This window comes from Puma concolor, chromosome B3, assembly GCF_028749965.1.
Source record: "Puma concolor isolate L17-30 chromosome B3, mPumCon1.1.hap2, whole genome shotgun sequence".
NCBI lineage: Eukaryota > Metazoa > Chordata > Mammalia > Carnivora > Felidae > Puma > Puma concolor.
In genome coordinates, this window is record NC_141672.1 from 111,312,853 (window position 1) to 111,325,725 (window position 12,873).

General features: G+C 37.6%; 1 protein-coding gene and 1 long non-coding RNA gene across 5 annotated transcripts in view; one reads left to right on the forward strand and one right to left on the reverse strand.

The window, feature by feature from the left end:
• IQCH (IQ motif containing H) overlaps positions 1 to 2,733 on the forward strand; it is a 218,586-nt gene extending 215,853 nt beyond the window's left edge. For all 4 annotated transcript variants that reach the window (XM_025918866.2, XM_086711018.1, XM_025918865.2 and 1 more), the window contains one exon: positions 2,399 to 2,733. In XM_025918866.2, coding sequence (XP_025774651.2) covers positions 2,399 to 2,515 — 117 coding nt within the window. In that variant the 3' untranslated portion in view covers positions 2,516 to 2,733. The remainder of the gene's footprint in view (positions 1 to 2,398) is intronic.
• The window catches only part of LOC147580286 (uncharacterized), a 135,310-nt gene that overhangs the window by 112,673 nt on the left and 9,764 nt on the right, over positions 1 to 12,873 (reverse strand). The gene's annotated exons all lie outside the window — the stretch shown is intronic.

Below are 12,873 nucleotides of genomic sequence, written 5' to 3' on the forward strand. Positions count from 1 at the left end.
GCAAAAACCCACAGCTAACATTATAGTTAATGGTATAAGACTGAAAGTTTTCCCCCTAAGATCAGGAGCAAGATAAAGATGTCTGCTCTCACCACTTCTATTCATCACCATATTACCCTATTCTAGAAAGGGCAATTCAGCAAGAAAAAGAAATAAAAGGCATCCAGATTTTAAAGAAAGAAGTAAAATTATCTCTAGTCTTCAATAACATGATCTTGTATGTAGGAAATCCTGAAGAACCCAGAAACAACCTGTTAGAGCTAATACACTTAAATTCAAGAAGGACCCAAGATCAGTAGTATACAGACATCAATTACATTTCTATATACTAGAAATCAAAAATACAAAAATATCTTTTAATTTTTTTAAGTTTATTTATTTATCTTCAGAGACAGAGAGAAAGAGAGCGAGCAGGGGAGGGGCAGAGAGAGAGGGAGAGAGAGAATCCCAAGCAGGCTCCGTGCTGTCAGCACAGAGCCCAATGTGGGGCTTGAACTCATGAACCATGAGATCATGACCCGAGCTGAAACCAAGAGTCAGACACTTAACCAACCGAACCACCCAAGTGCCCCCAAAATTATTTTTTTAATTCCATTTACAATAGCATCAAAAAGAATAAAATACTTATGAATAAATTTAACAGAAGAAGTACAAGATCTGTCCATCATAAAAGAAAGAAGACCTAAATAAATGGAAAGATACTCCATGTGTTCATGGAGTAGAAAACTTAATACTGTTAAGATGACAGTACTCCCCAGATTGATCTACAGATTCAGTGGAAGTCCTACCAACTTCCTAGCTGGCTTTATTGCAGAAACTTATAAGATAATCCTAAATTTCCTGTGAAAATGCAAAGGATACAGAATAGTCAAAACAATCTTGAAAGGGAAGAACAAAGAAGAAAGTTGCTTCTCAACTTTAAAACTTAACTACAAAGCTACAGTATTCAAGACAGTGTGGTACTGGCATAAGAATGGACATAGATCAATGGAATAAACTTGAGAGTCCAAACTAAACCTGTACATCTATAGTCGATCGATTTTTAACAAGAATGACAAAATAATTCTTTTTAACAAATGGTACTGGAGAATACAGATACCCACATACAAATGAAGTTGTACCTCTATTACAAAGCATACATAAAAACTAACTAAAAATGGATCAAAGACCTAAATGTAAAAGCTACAACGATAAACCTCTTAAAATAAAACACAGGTATAAATCTTCATGACCTTTTGGCTAGCAATGCCTTCTTAGATATGATACCTAAAGTGCAAGCAACCAAGTAAAAATAGGTATTAGATAAAATGGAGTATTATTCAGCCATAACAAGGAAATGCAGTTCCAATCCATGCTACAACACGAATGAACCTTGAAAAGATTATGTTAAGTGAAGAAAGCCAGACACAAAGGCCACACATTATAGGATTCCATTTATATGAAATGTCCAGAGTGGGCCAATCCATAGAGACAGAAAGTAGATTCGTGGTTGTCAGGAGCTAGGGATGGGGGAAAATGAGGAATGGCAGCTAATGGGCACAGAGTTTCTATTCAGGGTGATGAAAATGTTTTGGAATTACATAGTAATGATGGTTTCTTCTGAGTATACTAAAAATCACTGAGTTGAGCTCTTTATAAGGGTGAATTTTATGGTATGTGAATACTACCTCAATGAAAAAATGGGGAAAACAGGTGGGGGGCATTTTTCTGCCCAATGGAAAAAAACAAACAAAACAATGGAAATAAACACTATCAGCCTACTAGCCCTCATTTTAGGATGACTAGACCAGTGCTTCTCAAATTATCTGTACTGAAGTTTTGTTTTTTCCAACTTACCATGGATCAGTACTTCTGTAAAATACAACAAAAATGAATTACTAGAAAAATGAAATAAAAAAAATTAAAGATGTATAAAATAGAAGTCCCTTTTTTCCCCATTAGATTTAGCAGCCATAAAAATTTCTATGATGGTTTCCAAGTTCTTACTTTCATATTTTTTACTTATTTCAAGACTGATGACACAATTTGTAGATAGGTGCTCATTGACAGGAACGTTTTGAGTTTAACCAGTCTAAATTATACTCAAGTCCAAAAAGGAACAAATAATTGGATGGGAGAAAGAGTTGTAAGGGGTCTTTAAGTAATGAATATTTGGGGCGCCTGGGTGGCTCGGTCGGTTAAACGTCCGACTTCGGCTCAGGTCATGATCTCACGGTCCGTGAGTTCGAGCCCTGTGTCAGGCTCTGTGCTGACAGCTTGGAGCCTGGAGCCTGTTTCAGATTCTGTGTCTCCCTCTCTCTCTGCCCCTTCCCTGTTCATGCTCTGTCTCTGTCTCAAAAATAAATAAATGTTAAAAAAAAATTAAGTAATGAATATTATTTTTATTGCTCATTTACAGACCGCCATTGATGACATTGAAGCCATCCTAGGAGTAACAGAGGAAAACAAAATGAGATTTGAAGAAGAACTCAAACAGTCCATAGATGCTAAAAACCCCTCTAAACCTGATAAATGAATGATCCTGGAATATACTGCTGATTTTAGATTTTAATCCAGAATTGAAAAAAGGCAACATTCTTTTTGCTGTGACGAATAAAAGTGGGGAGCGGAGTTAGTTTGCTTTGTTTGCTAGGAGGTGTAGTAGAACAGATTATAATGTAACGCTCCTTTAAAAAAATTATTTACTAAGTGATCTTAGTTTACTTACTAAACTAAAACCTATTTGTGCTTTTACTTGAGAGTGTTGAACAATCTCTTCTTCTGTCTGAATTCAGTAAGGAATATTCTAACAAGAAAGTTACAAGTCTTCCTGACAACACTTCGGGATCTACCTCTTTATAAACTTCAGGATTATGGAGCTTTTGTTTATCCTTTATTACAGAGTTTTGCCCTCCTATTTCTAACAGCATTTTGTCTTCTACATTTAAAAAATTAAATAAAGGCTTAATCATTGCTATTTGGCAAAACACAAAGGTCTTTTTCTTTCCCAAGAAAATTACATTTACATGGATTTTTTAAGCGACCCTTTATCATTCACCGTATTTTTTTTTGTCCCTAGCCACTATTGTTTGTTGATGCCATTTTTCAAAAAGTAAGGCAAGCCAACATCTAGTTAACCAAAGCATCAGAATTTATCTAGGTGGCAGTATCTGCTCTTAGTTTAATATATACTGTAATTCGAGCCCTCTAGCTTGAATGAACATTTGTAATCTCTAATTCTCCATTTAATACAGCAGTAGGATTTTTACAATAGTAATCCGACAGAACCTTTTGAAGTGCAAATTTTTAAAATATGCAGCGCTGACACTCTCTGCATTTGCTTCACAATCATTCAAATATTTCAGTTATCATCCAGGTTTACCGAAGGGTGAAATATGCAAGTCACAACACAAAATCAGACTTGTTTTAAAGAATAACCTTTACATCTTTAAAAATATTCTAATGTATTGGGGAAACAAGGAGGTTTTTTTTTTATGTATGGAGTTTCAGTAATGTTTAACTGTGCCTTAGCCACAAGCTAAGAGCTCCTGCGGTAAAGTCAACATTTTTGTGTGTGTCAGCTTTTGTTTTTGCTATAGTTGGAAATACATGAATTAGCCAGGCTTCCTGCCTGTGCTAGGTACAACGATGACCTCTTTTTCTTGCCAGATCATTCTAATCCATATGAGGGGCCCATTGTCCAGACACTTGACGGATAGGAAGTACTACATGCCCATTAGTGTCTCGCCTCCATTGAAGCCAGAGCAACATAAGGTCCAAGAGACTCATTAGTTCACTGGCACAATCGTGTCCTGAGAGTAAATGAAACCCTCTGTCTCCTTATGGCTCTCATCTGCTCTGGACTTTAAAAGAAAACTGTCTCTGTTTTGTTCAGCACAGCAGTGGATCTTTCACATGGTGAGAACCCCTCTTAACAGTACAAAACTGTTTAATCTATCAGGGAAGTTTTGTATGTGAATTTTGATTAGCACTCTCAAGCCTCAAGCTGCTGGCAATAGTAAAATGAGTAAATGAGTTCACTCTCCTGTACCTTTTTTTTTTTTTTTTTTTTTTGTACCCACCGTGATTGGTTTTCTCAAACAATGCACTTTCCCTCCTTGCATCTCTCATTAGCATACACCACAGAATGCCTATTTCCAAATTCAGGCCTCATATTCAGATTCAGGTCTTACTAGAAAATTACTGGGAGTAAGGTTCTCTACCTAAAAACCTACAGCTTCAAAACGAAAGGAGAAAATTTGGTATGATGAAACAATCACTTCAGGTAATTAAGTCAAGAAACCAGAGGACCAGATGAAATTAGTGAAATGTTTTAATTACAGAACATTTGAAAAGAAGCATAGTCCATTATCTTTGAGCACATATATGTAGCAAAGATACCGTGCTACTAGTAAACTAAGGTAAGCTTGGAAAAAAAATCACATGTACGTGTACATTGTTTCAAGCATCCTGAACATAAATTGAGATGAGTTACTGAGCTTTTACTATTCTACCTAAGGAAACTAAATATTTGTCAATAAGAGGATGTCCCTTTACTTATTACCCATTTTCTATTGATTTTAAAGAAACCAAATAGATAATATTTAATGATAAACTGCTGTCTACTTACCTACCTTCCATAACCTACTTACATTTACTTTTAATGAACACTTATGGGCTAAGTGTGTAATGTACTAGAAACTCCACATACATTATTTTATTGCATCCTTCCCACAACCCCAAGTGGGTACAGGCTACTACTGCCCTCACTTGACAAATGAGGAAACAGATTTAGTGAGCGTATCTCAGTGCATTTCTCAAGACTAAATGAAATTGAGGATTTGCTCTTTTACCACAAATTCTGGCGTGTTGCGTAAAGTAGAAAGTTCAGATTCACTTGTCCCAGATCACACAAGGGACTTACACTTTTTTATAACAAATCCTAGTGTTGCTTAAAGGACAGTTCAACTTACACTTCCAGCTAAAAAAACAACTTGCACAATTCACAGCATCATGAGGCATCAGAATTACGTAATCAAAGAAGTCAAGAGAAGAGAATGTGGTGTCAATGGATCTGTGAGACTGGTGGAGGACTGATGATGGAAAGGTGCAGAAGGGTTTGGAAGCTGTGAAGTCGTGTTTGTTTGAAAATGTGTATGAGGTCAAGAAACCAGGGAAGGGTTAAGAAAGGACTTCCAACGAGACAGTAACCTGGGAGGAGGTTAGGAGCATTATTTCAGCTATATCATCCTAAGAATTGCAAGGATCCTATTGTTTGGGTATAAAAATATGATTTTATCATAAGTAATATATTAGTAACATCTGATAGCTTTAACAATTAATAATCATTTGTACGCATCTGGCACCTTTCTTCTAAGAGCTCAAAGCACTTTACATTTGTTATCTCATTAGTTCCCAACACTGTCCCTTTGGGGAAGGTAATAAGTATTTTAACATTTAAATGTTTATCTTTCAGAATTTGTCAGGCATACATTAATGGTATTTCCAAAAATGTAAATGTTCATTAGTTTTATTTTACTGTTCCTCTGGCTTCAAGGTGCATAACAAATTTGTTCAACTCTTTAAATGTACTAATAGTAGTAAATCTCATCCGGAAAACTATAAGTCGCCAGTGGAACTTGGGGGTTGGAGAGCGAAGTACATGCTGCTTTTCTCACTGGAAAAAGTTTGGTCCACTTCATTGCAAATGCAGATGAAATGTGCCGTGGATCTCCCAAATCTTTTTTGTATCCCATTCTTCCCAAAAGGTGTGCCTCAGCAGGGTAAGGACTATCTATAAGCCTGAGCTAGACTGAGCTGCTAGGTAGATTTTGTTTTACTGATGATTGTATCCAAGTGGAACAGAAACTGGATACATTCTGTCAGGAGTTACATCCCAAAGAGTCACAGAAGAGTGAGGGTCAGAAACTTGTCTCTCCAGCCCTCACTTTCTCTGGGCTGATCACACCTTCCTCAATTTTCTAACCAGAAAAATGGCAGATAGTAATACCTGCTCCTCAGGGAAGCAGTAGAGATTAATTGGCCAATGCCGGGAGAGTGTTTCCAAGATGAAGCATTCTACATAAATGTTTAAGTATTATTATTGCACTGCTACTTCCAATGGAAGTTCTAACTTTGAAATGTGATTATACACTTTCCCAAAAAAACCCTTCATATATAGGTTTATTTTTCACTCTAACAGTCTAACTCATGGTTGTGAAACTTTATTGCACTTGATGGAGGACCCTGGCTTTTATTAGTTTTATACTGCTGGTTGCTGGGGTATTTATGTAAATGAGGGAAAGATACCAAGACAGTAAATAATAAGCATGTCCCTGCTGTTTAAAAATCTGTTGGTAGAAACAACTTTGGTTATAAGAAGACCCTAAACATAGCACAGAAAACATATAGCTTCAGCATCTATGCATAAAATAGCATTTTGGGTTTAGGTATTTTTTTGACACTGGTTTTCTCCGCAAACATTTCTTTGCCACTCTGTAAACATTTCGTTTTACCTCTATAGTTGCTATCACATATGTCATGTGCATGTGTGCGGGAAAGAGAGAACAATGAGTAAAACTACATTTTAAGAATCTTTTTATTTAACAAAATGTTATAAAGTAGACCAAATAGCTAATTATAGCTACCAGAAATAAAGGCCACACTCAAATTTATTGCAGTCACCTCATATCCAGGAATGTTATGATGAAATCATGGTCCCATAAATTTGACAACAAAACCGTAGAACTTCCATTGGTTGGAAAATGACTTCAAACTCAAGTTCTCCTTCATTTAAAGATTCATTCTGCTTGGCTTCCCAGCAGAGAATACAAAATAACTTATTTTGCAGTCACTGAAACATTTTAAATGATCTAACAACACACATCTTCCAGGTTCCCTTCACAATGCCTTTCTACGCATCTTCTTTTTTATCTTTTATTTTTAATTTTTTTAATGTTTATTTTTGAGAGAGAAAAACAGAGCGTGAGTGGGGTAGGGGCAGAGAGAGAGAGGGAGACACAGAATCCAAAGCAGCTTCTGGGCTCTGAGCTGTCAGCACAGAGCCTGATGTGGGGCTCAAACTCATGAACCGCGAGATCATGACCTGAGCTGGAGTCAGACACATAACCAACTGAGCCATCCAGGTGCCCCAATTTTTATGTTGAGTATCTATAGCCATGTTTCTAAGCCAAAAAATTAAATTCATTTGCAATAGTGAAAAATTAGAAAGGTCTAAACATTCAACAATAAGGTATTATCTTAAAATTATGTAATAGCTATATAAGGGACCTCTATACAGCCATTTAAAAAATCATAGGTTACTCTAAGTACTGTATGACCTAGCCATTCCACTCCTAGGCACTTATTTATTCAAGAGGAAAAGTGTATGTTCATACAAAGACTTGTACATGAATCTTCATAGCAATTTTATTTCTAATAGCCCAAAAAACTGGAAACAACCTAAATGTCCATCAACATGTAGATGCATAAATTATGGAACATCCTTACAGCAGAATACTCAGCAATGAAAAGGAACAAGTTATTGATAAAATCAAAGACATGAACGAATCTTAATATAATTGTGCTGAATGGAAAAAATCCAGACAAAAAAGAGTACATACCATTTACATAATATTCTAAATAATACAAACTATAGTGATAAAAAACAAATCAATTGTTGCCTGGAAGTGGGAAGCTGGGGGGCAGGTGGTGGGGAGGAACAGAAAGACTGCAAAGGAACAGAAGGAATTCTGTTAGTAGTTTCACTAACAGAAACATAGTTTCACTATGTTGATTGTGAAAACTGTCTCCTGGATGTATACATATGTCAAGCTTATTAAACTGTACACCTTAAATATATGTGCACTGCTTGAATGTCAATTATACCTCAAAAAGCAGTTTTTTAAAAAAATCATGGATTAGGAGAACATAAGAAAATGCAATAATCTTTAATTATTCTTTTTTTGAGAGAGAGAGCAAGAGAGAGCATGTGCGAGCGAGCGAGGGAGGGGCAGAAGGAGAGGGAGAAAGAGAACCTCAAGCAGGCTCCACAACCCAGCACAGAGCCCAACACAGGGCCCGATTTCACCACCATGAGATCACGACCCAAGCCAAAATGAAGAGTCAGATGCCCCGCCAAATGAGCCAAATGACATTTAATTATTAAGAAGCATATTTTTAAACAGCATCAAGGCTAGGACTCCAGTTATAACTTTTTAAAAATGTGTACATGTGCATACACATGCACACTCATGACTCTAAGGAAGTCCCCCACCCCCCGCCCAATGTTAACAGTGGTTACTTCTTTTATTTTCAAATTGTGGTTTGTTAACATATAGTGTAATATTGGCTTCAGAAGTAGAATTTACTGATTCATCACTTATATACAGCACCCAGTGCTCATCACAAGTGTCCTCCTTAGTACCCATCACCCACTTAGCCCATCCCCCACCCACCTCCCTCCATCAACCCTCAGTTTGCTCTCTATAGTTAAGAGACTCTTATGGTTTGCCTCCCTGTCTCCTGTTTTTTATTCCCATATGTTCACCCGTTTTGTTTCTTGAATTACACATATGAGTGAAATCACATGGTATTTGTCTTTCTCTGATTTAGTTCACTTAGCATAATACACTCTAGCTACATTCATGTTGTCGCAAATGGCAAGATTTCATTCTTTTGATGGCTGAGTAATATTCCATTGTATACATACACTGTTTCTTCTTTATCCATTCACCAATCAATGGACATTTGGGCTCTTTCCATAGTTTGGCTATTGTTGATAATGCTGTTATAAACATCAAGGTGCATGTACCCCTTCAAATCTGTATTTTTTTATTAAATTTTTTTCAAATGTTTTATTTTTGAGAGAGAGAGAGACAGAATATGAGTGGGGGAGGCACAGAGAGAGGGAGACACAGAATCCAAATCAGACTCCAGGCTCTGAGCTATCAGCACAGACCCTGATATGGGGCTCAAACTTGGGAACGGCAATATCATGACTTGAGCCAAAGCCGGACGCTCAACCAACTGAGCTACCCAGGCACCCCCAAATCTGTATTTTTGTATCCTTTGGGTAAATACCTAGTAATGCAATTCCTGGATCAAAGGGTAGTTCTATTTTTAACTTTTTGAGGAACCTCCATACTGTTCTCCAGAGTGGCTGCACCAGTTTGAATTCCCACCAACAGTGTGAGAAGGTTCCCCTTTCTCCGCACCATTGCCAACATCTGTTGTTTCCTGTATTGTTAATTTTAGCCATTCTGACAGGTGTGGGGTGGTTTCTCGTCGTGAACAGCAGTTACTTCTTAATGGTAGAGTTTTCTTCTTTCTAGTTTACAATGAACCTGTTTTCAATTAATGCAGCAAATGAAACAGAAATCTAATTTTGGGGAGTCTGGTAAAGAAAAATACATGGAAGTCTTCACTAGAAGTTCTACTATCAAAAGTGATAATGAGGGAGGGGTGCCTAGGTGGTTCAGTCTGCTGAGCCTCTGACTCTTGATTTTAGCTCAGGTTATGATCCCAGTGTTAAGAGGTAGAGCCTCACATTGGGCTCTGAGCTGAGCATGGAGCCTGCTTAGGATTGTCTCTCCCTCCCTCTTCCCTGCTCGCCTGCACTCCCTTAAATTAAAAGAAAAAAAAAAGTGATAATGAACTTAGGGACACGGAGTGGAAATGTCACAACCACCCTGCTGTTCCAAGCTCCCAAAGCTGTCATCAGGTTCCCTAGCATCAAAGATTGAAAGTTTTATTCTAAGCTTAATACTCTTAGTCTGAATATTCTAGAATTCACACCAGACCATGACTTCAGTGCTGTATCTGCTCGTGCAAACAGAGATGCACGTAGGGCAAATGCTTCTGTTCACTGGCAAATATGTAGAGGGACACATAATGATTAGGTGACATTTTTAGTTTTTTCTAAATGGGCATAGAATATACACAAGCACACACACGTGTGTGCACACAACATTTGCTTTAGATTTAAAGGTCTTGATGGGTTTTAGTTCCAGCTCTTTCCTTTATGGACAAGTAACTTCTCTCCAGTCCTCAGTTTTCTGGTACATAAAATAAGAAAATGGAACTGATATTTAAGCTTCCTGCCAGCTCTAATGATTTATGATTCTACCCAACCATCATCAAAGTACCAAAAAGGTTAAAACCATATATGCCACACAAGGAAGTGACTTCTTTTAGCTTTATTCTTCCACTCATTGTAAATCATGCATGATAATATTTTGTAACTTTGTATAGCCTCTTAAGTTCCCTTATCTACTATCCAAAATGGCTGTGATTTTAAAAAGTTACAAAATGTTTTATAATTTTAAGATAATTCCTTGAGATGCATGGGGCACCTGGGTGGCTCAGTTGGTTAAGTGTCCATCTTTGGCTCAGGTCATGATCTTGCGGTTCATGAGTTCAAGCCCTGCATTGGGCTCTATGCTGACAGCTCAGAGCATGGATGGAGCGTGCTTAAGATTCTGTGTGTCCCTGTCTCTCTCTCTGTCCCTGCCCTGCTCATGCTCTGTCTCTGTCAAAAATAAACATTACCAAAAAAATTAAAAAAGATAATTCTTTGAGATGCAGTTTTCTCTCAGAAGAACTTGTTTTGACTAAAGATAGTAGCAAGCCAAATATAACCTTTAGACTGGGATCATGTCTTTCATTCTTTGGGCTTTTACTTTTCTCGTACTCTCTTGGGTTTTGGTAATCACCTAAAGTAATGGAAACATTTTATTTTGAAAGCATCATACCTGAACTGCTGAAATGTGTACCTTTGGTACTAGAAGATTGTGGTGAAAATAGATGGGATAGAAATGAGAATCTAAGTTTTAAATGTGCATTTTTGTTTCTGTAAACCCAAAGCTCTCCTTTCTACATCTGGAGAGCAGCCTGCAGTAGTCTCTGAGATTTTCTTTAATTTGTATCTGAGCTCAGAAAGAGGTGGATGATACATTTTGCAACACTCCATTTTTCTGTATAGCAGGTGCAGTCCCTGGTGAGCTGCATAAATGAGACATAAACCCCTGAAACTAATTTTACCTGGCACCTTTAATCCCATATTTTACTGACCTAAAAATACACTGTTTCCTAGGCCATGTCTGTAAGTGGTCCGGCCAGCCTTTCCAGGAAGTGTTCTGCCATCCATGTAGGAGGGCTAGAAAAAGGATCGGGAATTACGGTGATTCCCCATCCCTTTATGGAGCCCGCATTGATTGTTACGGCTAAAACACCTCTTTAAAGTTTATTGCCAGAGCAGAAATCTCTCGGCTTCCTTTATTCTCTCTACTAACTTAGATTCTTGGTACTAAAACCATGAATACAAAAACTTATAGATGACATAAAGTTTTAAAACTACTTACAAACATTTTTAAGTTTACTTTGTCTTTTGGGGCACCTGGGTGGCTCAGTTAAACATCTATCTGACTCTTGACTTTGGGTCAGGTAACAATCTCATGGTTCTTGAGTTTGAGCCCTGCATCCGGCTCTGTGTCTGCTTGGGATTCTCTCTCTCTCTCTCTCTCTCTCTCTCTCTCTCTCTCTCAATCTGTCCCTCCCCTGTGCTCTCTCTCTCTCTGTCTCTAAATAAACAAATAAATAAAAAAATATTTTTAAAGATTACGTTGTCTGGGGCGCCTGGGTGGCGCAGTAGGTTAAGCGTCCGACTTCAGCCAGGTCACGATCTCGCGGTCCGTGAGTTCGAGCCCCGCGTCGGGCTCTGGGCTGATGGCTCAGAGCCTGGAGCCTGTTTCGGATTCTGTGTCTCCCTCTCTCTCTGCCCCTCCCCTGTTCATGCTCTGTCTTTCTCTGTCCCAAAAATAAATAAACGTTGGAAAAAAAAATTTTTTTAAAAGATTACGTTGTCTTTCAGTACACCTGTAGAGTTTTAAATTTGTTCTAATTACAGAAACATGCCCATGATTAAAAAAACAAACATGATAACATAGCTTCTTAAAAAATAAATAATAAAAAAACCAAAAACTTTTGAAAAACAGGAACATTCAGGGAAGAAATTTAAAAATCAATAATTATTTAGAAGAAGGTGGGGGCAGCTATCTGGCTCAGTTGTTGGAGCATGCAACTCTCCATCTCGGGGTTGTGAGTTTGAGCCCCATGTTGGGTGTAAAGATTACTTAAAAATAAAATCTTAAGGGCGCCTGGGTGACTCAGTTGGTTAGGCATTCGACTCTTGACTTCCGCTTGGGACATCATCTCGCAGTTAGTGAGTTCTAGCCCCACTGGCAGTGCAGAGCCTGCCTGGGATTCTGTTTCCCTTTCTCTCTCTGTGTCTCCCCTGCTTGCTCTCTTTCAAAATAAATAAAAATAAACTTAAAAAATAAAATAAAATAAAAAATAAAATCTTTAAAAAGAATCAACAATTATTTCACCACCCAGAGAGAATTACTGTCAAAGCTGGGGGGTTTATCTGCTATTATTCCTACCTAGGGTCTCTGGATTTGCCATTCCTTCTTCCTGGCACACTCTTCTCCCAGAAGTCTGCCGGGCTCACTTACTCACTACATTCAGTCTCTGCTCAACTGTCACTAGACCAGAGGGGTCCTCCCTCCTGTAGCACCCATCCTTACTCTCTATCCCCCTACTTTGCTTTTTCTTCAAAGCATTTAACAATATGTGGTATTACAAAATAGACTTATTTTATTTTTTACTATATGTCTAAGAGTGTAACTCCTAGAACAGTATACCTATCACAAGTAAGAGTTGCTTGATTAATACATATATCACATTTGTTTTCTTATCATATATATATATATTGAGTTCCTATTATATAGAGTCTTTTAATTTTGTATGTATAATTTTTTAATGGGATCATATCAGATATACTGTTTTGAAGACTGTGCTTTTCACTTCGCGATAAATTATGCAGACACATCAGAA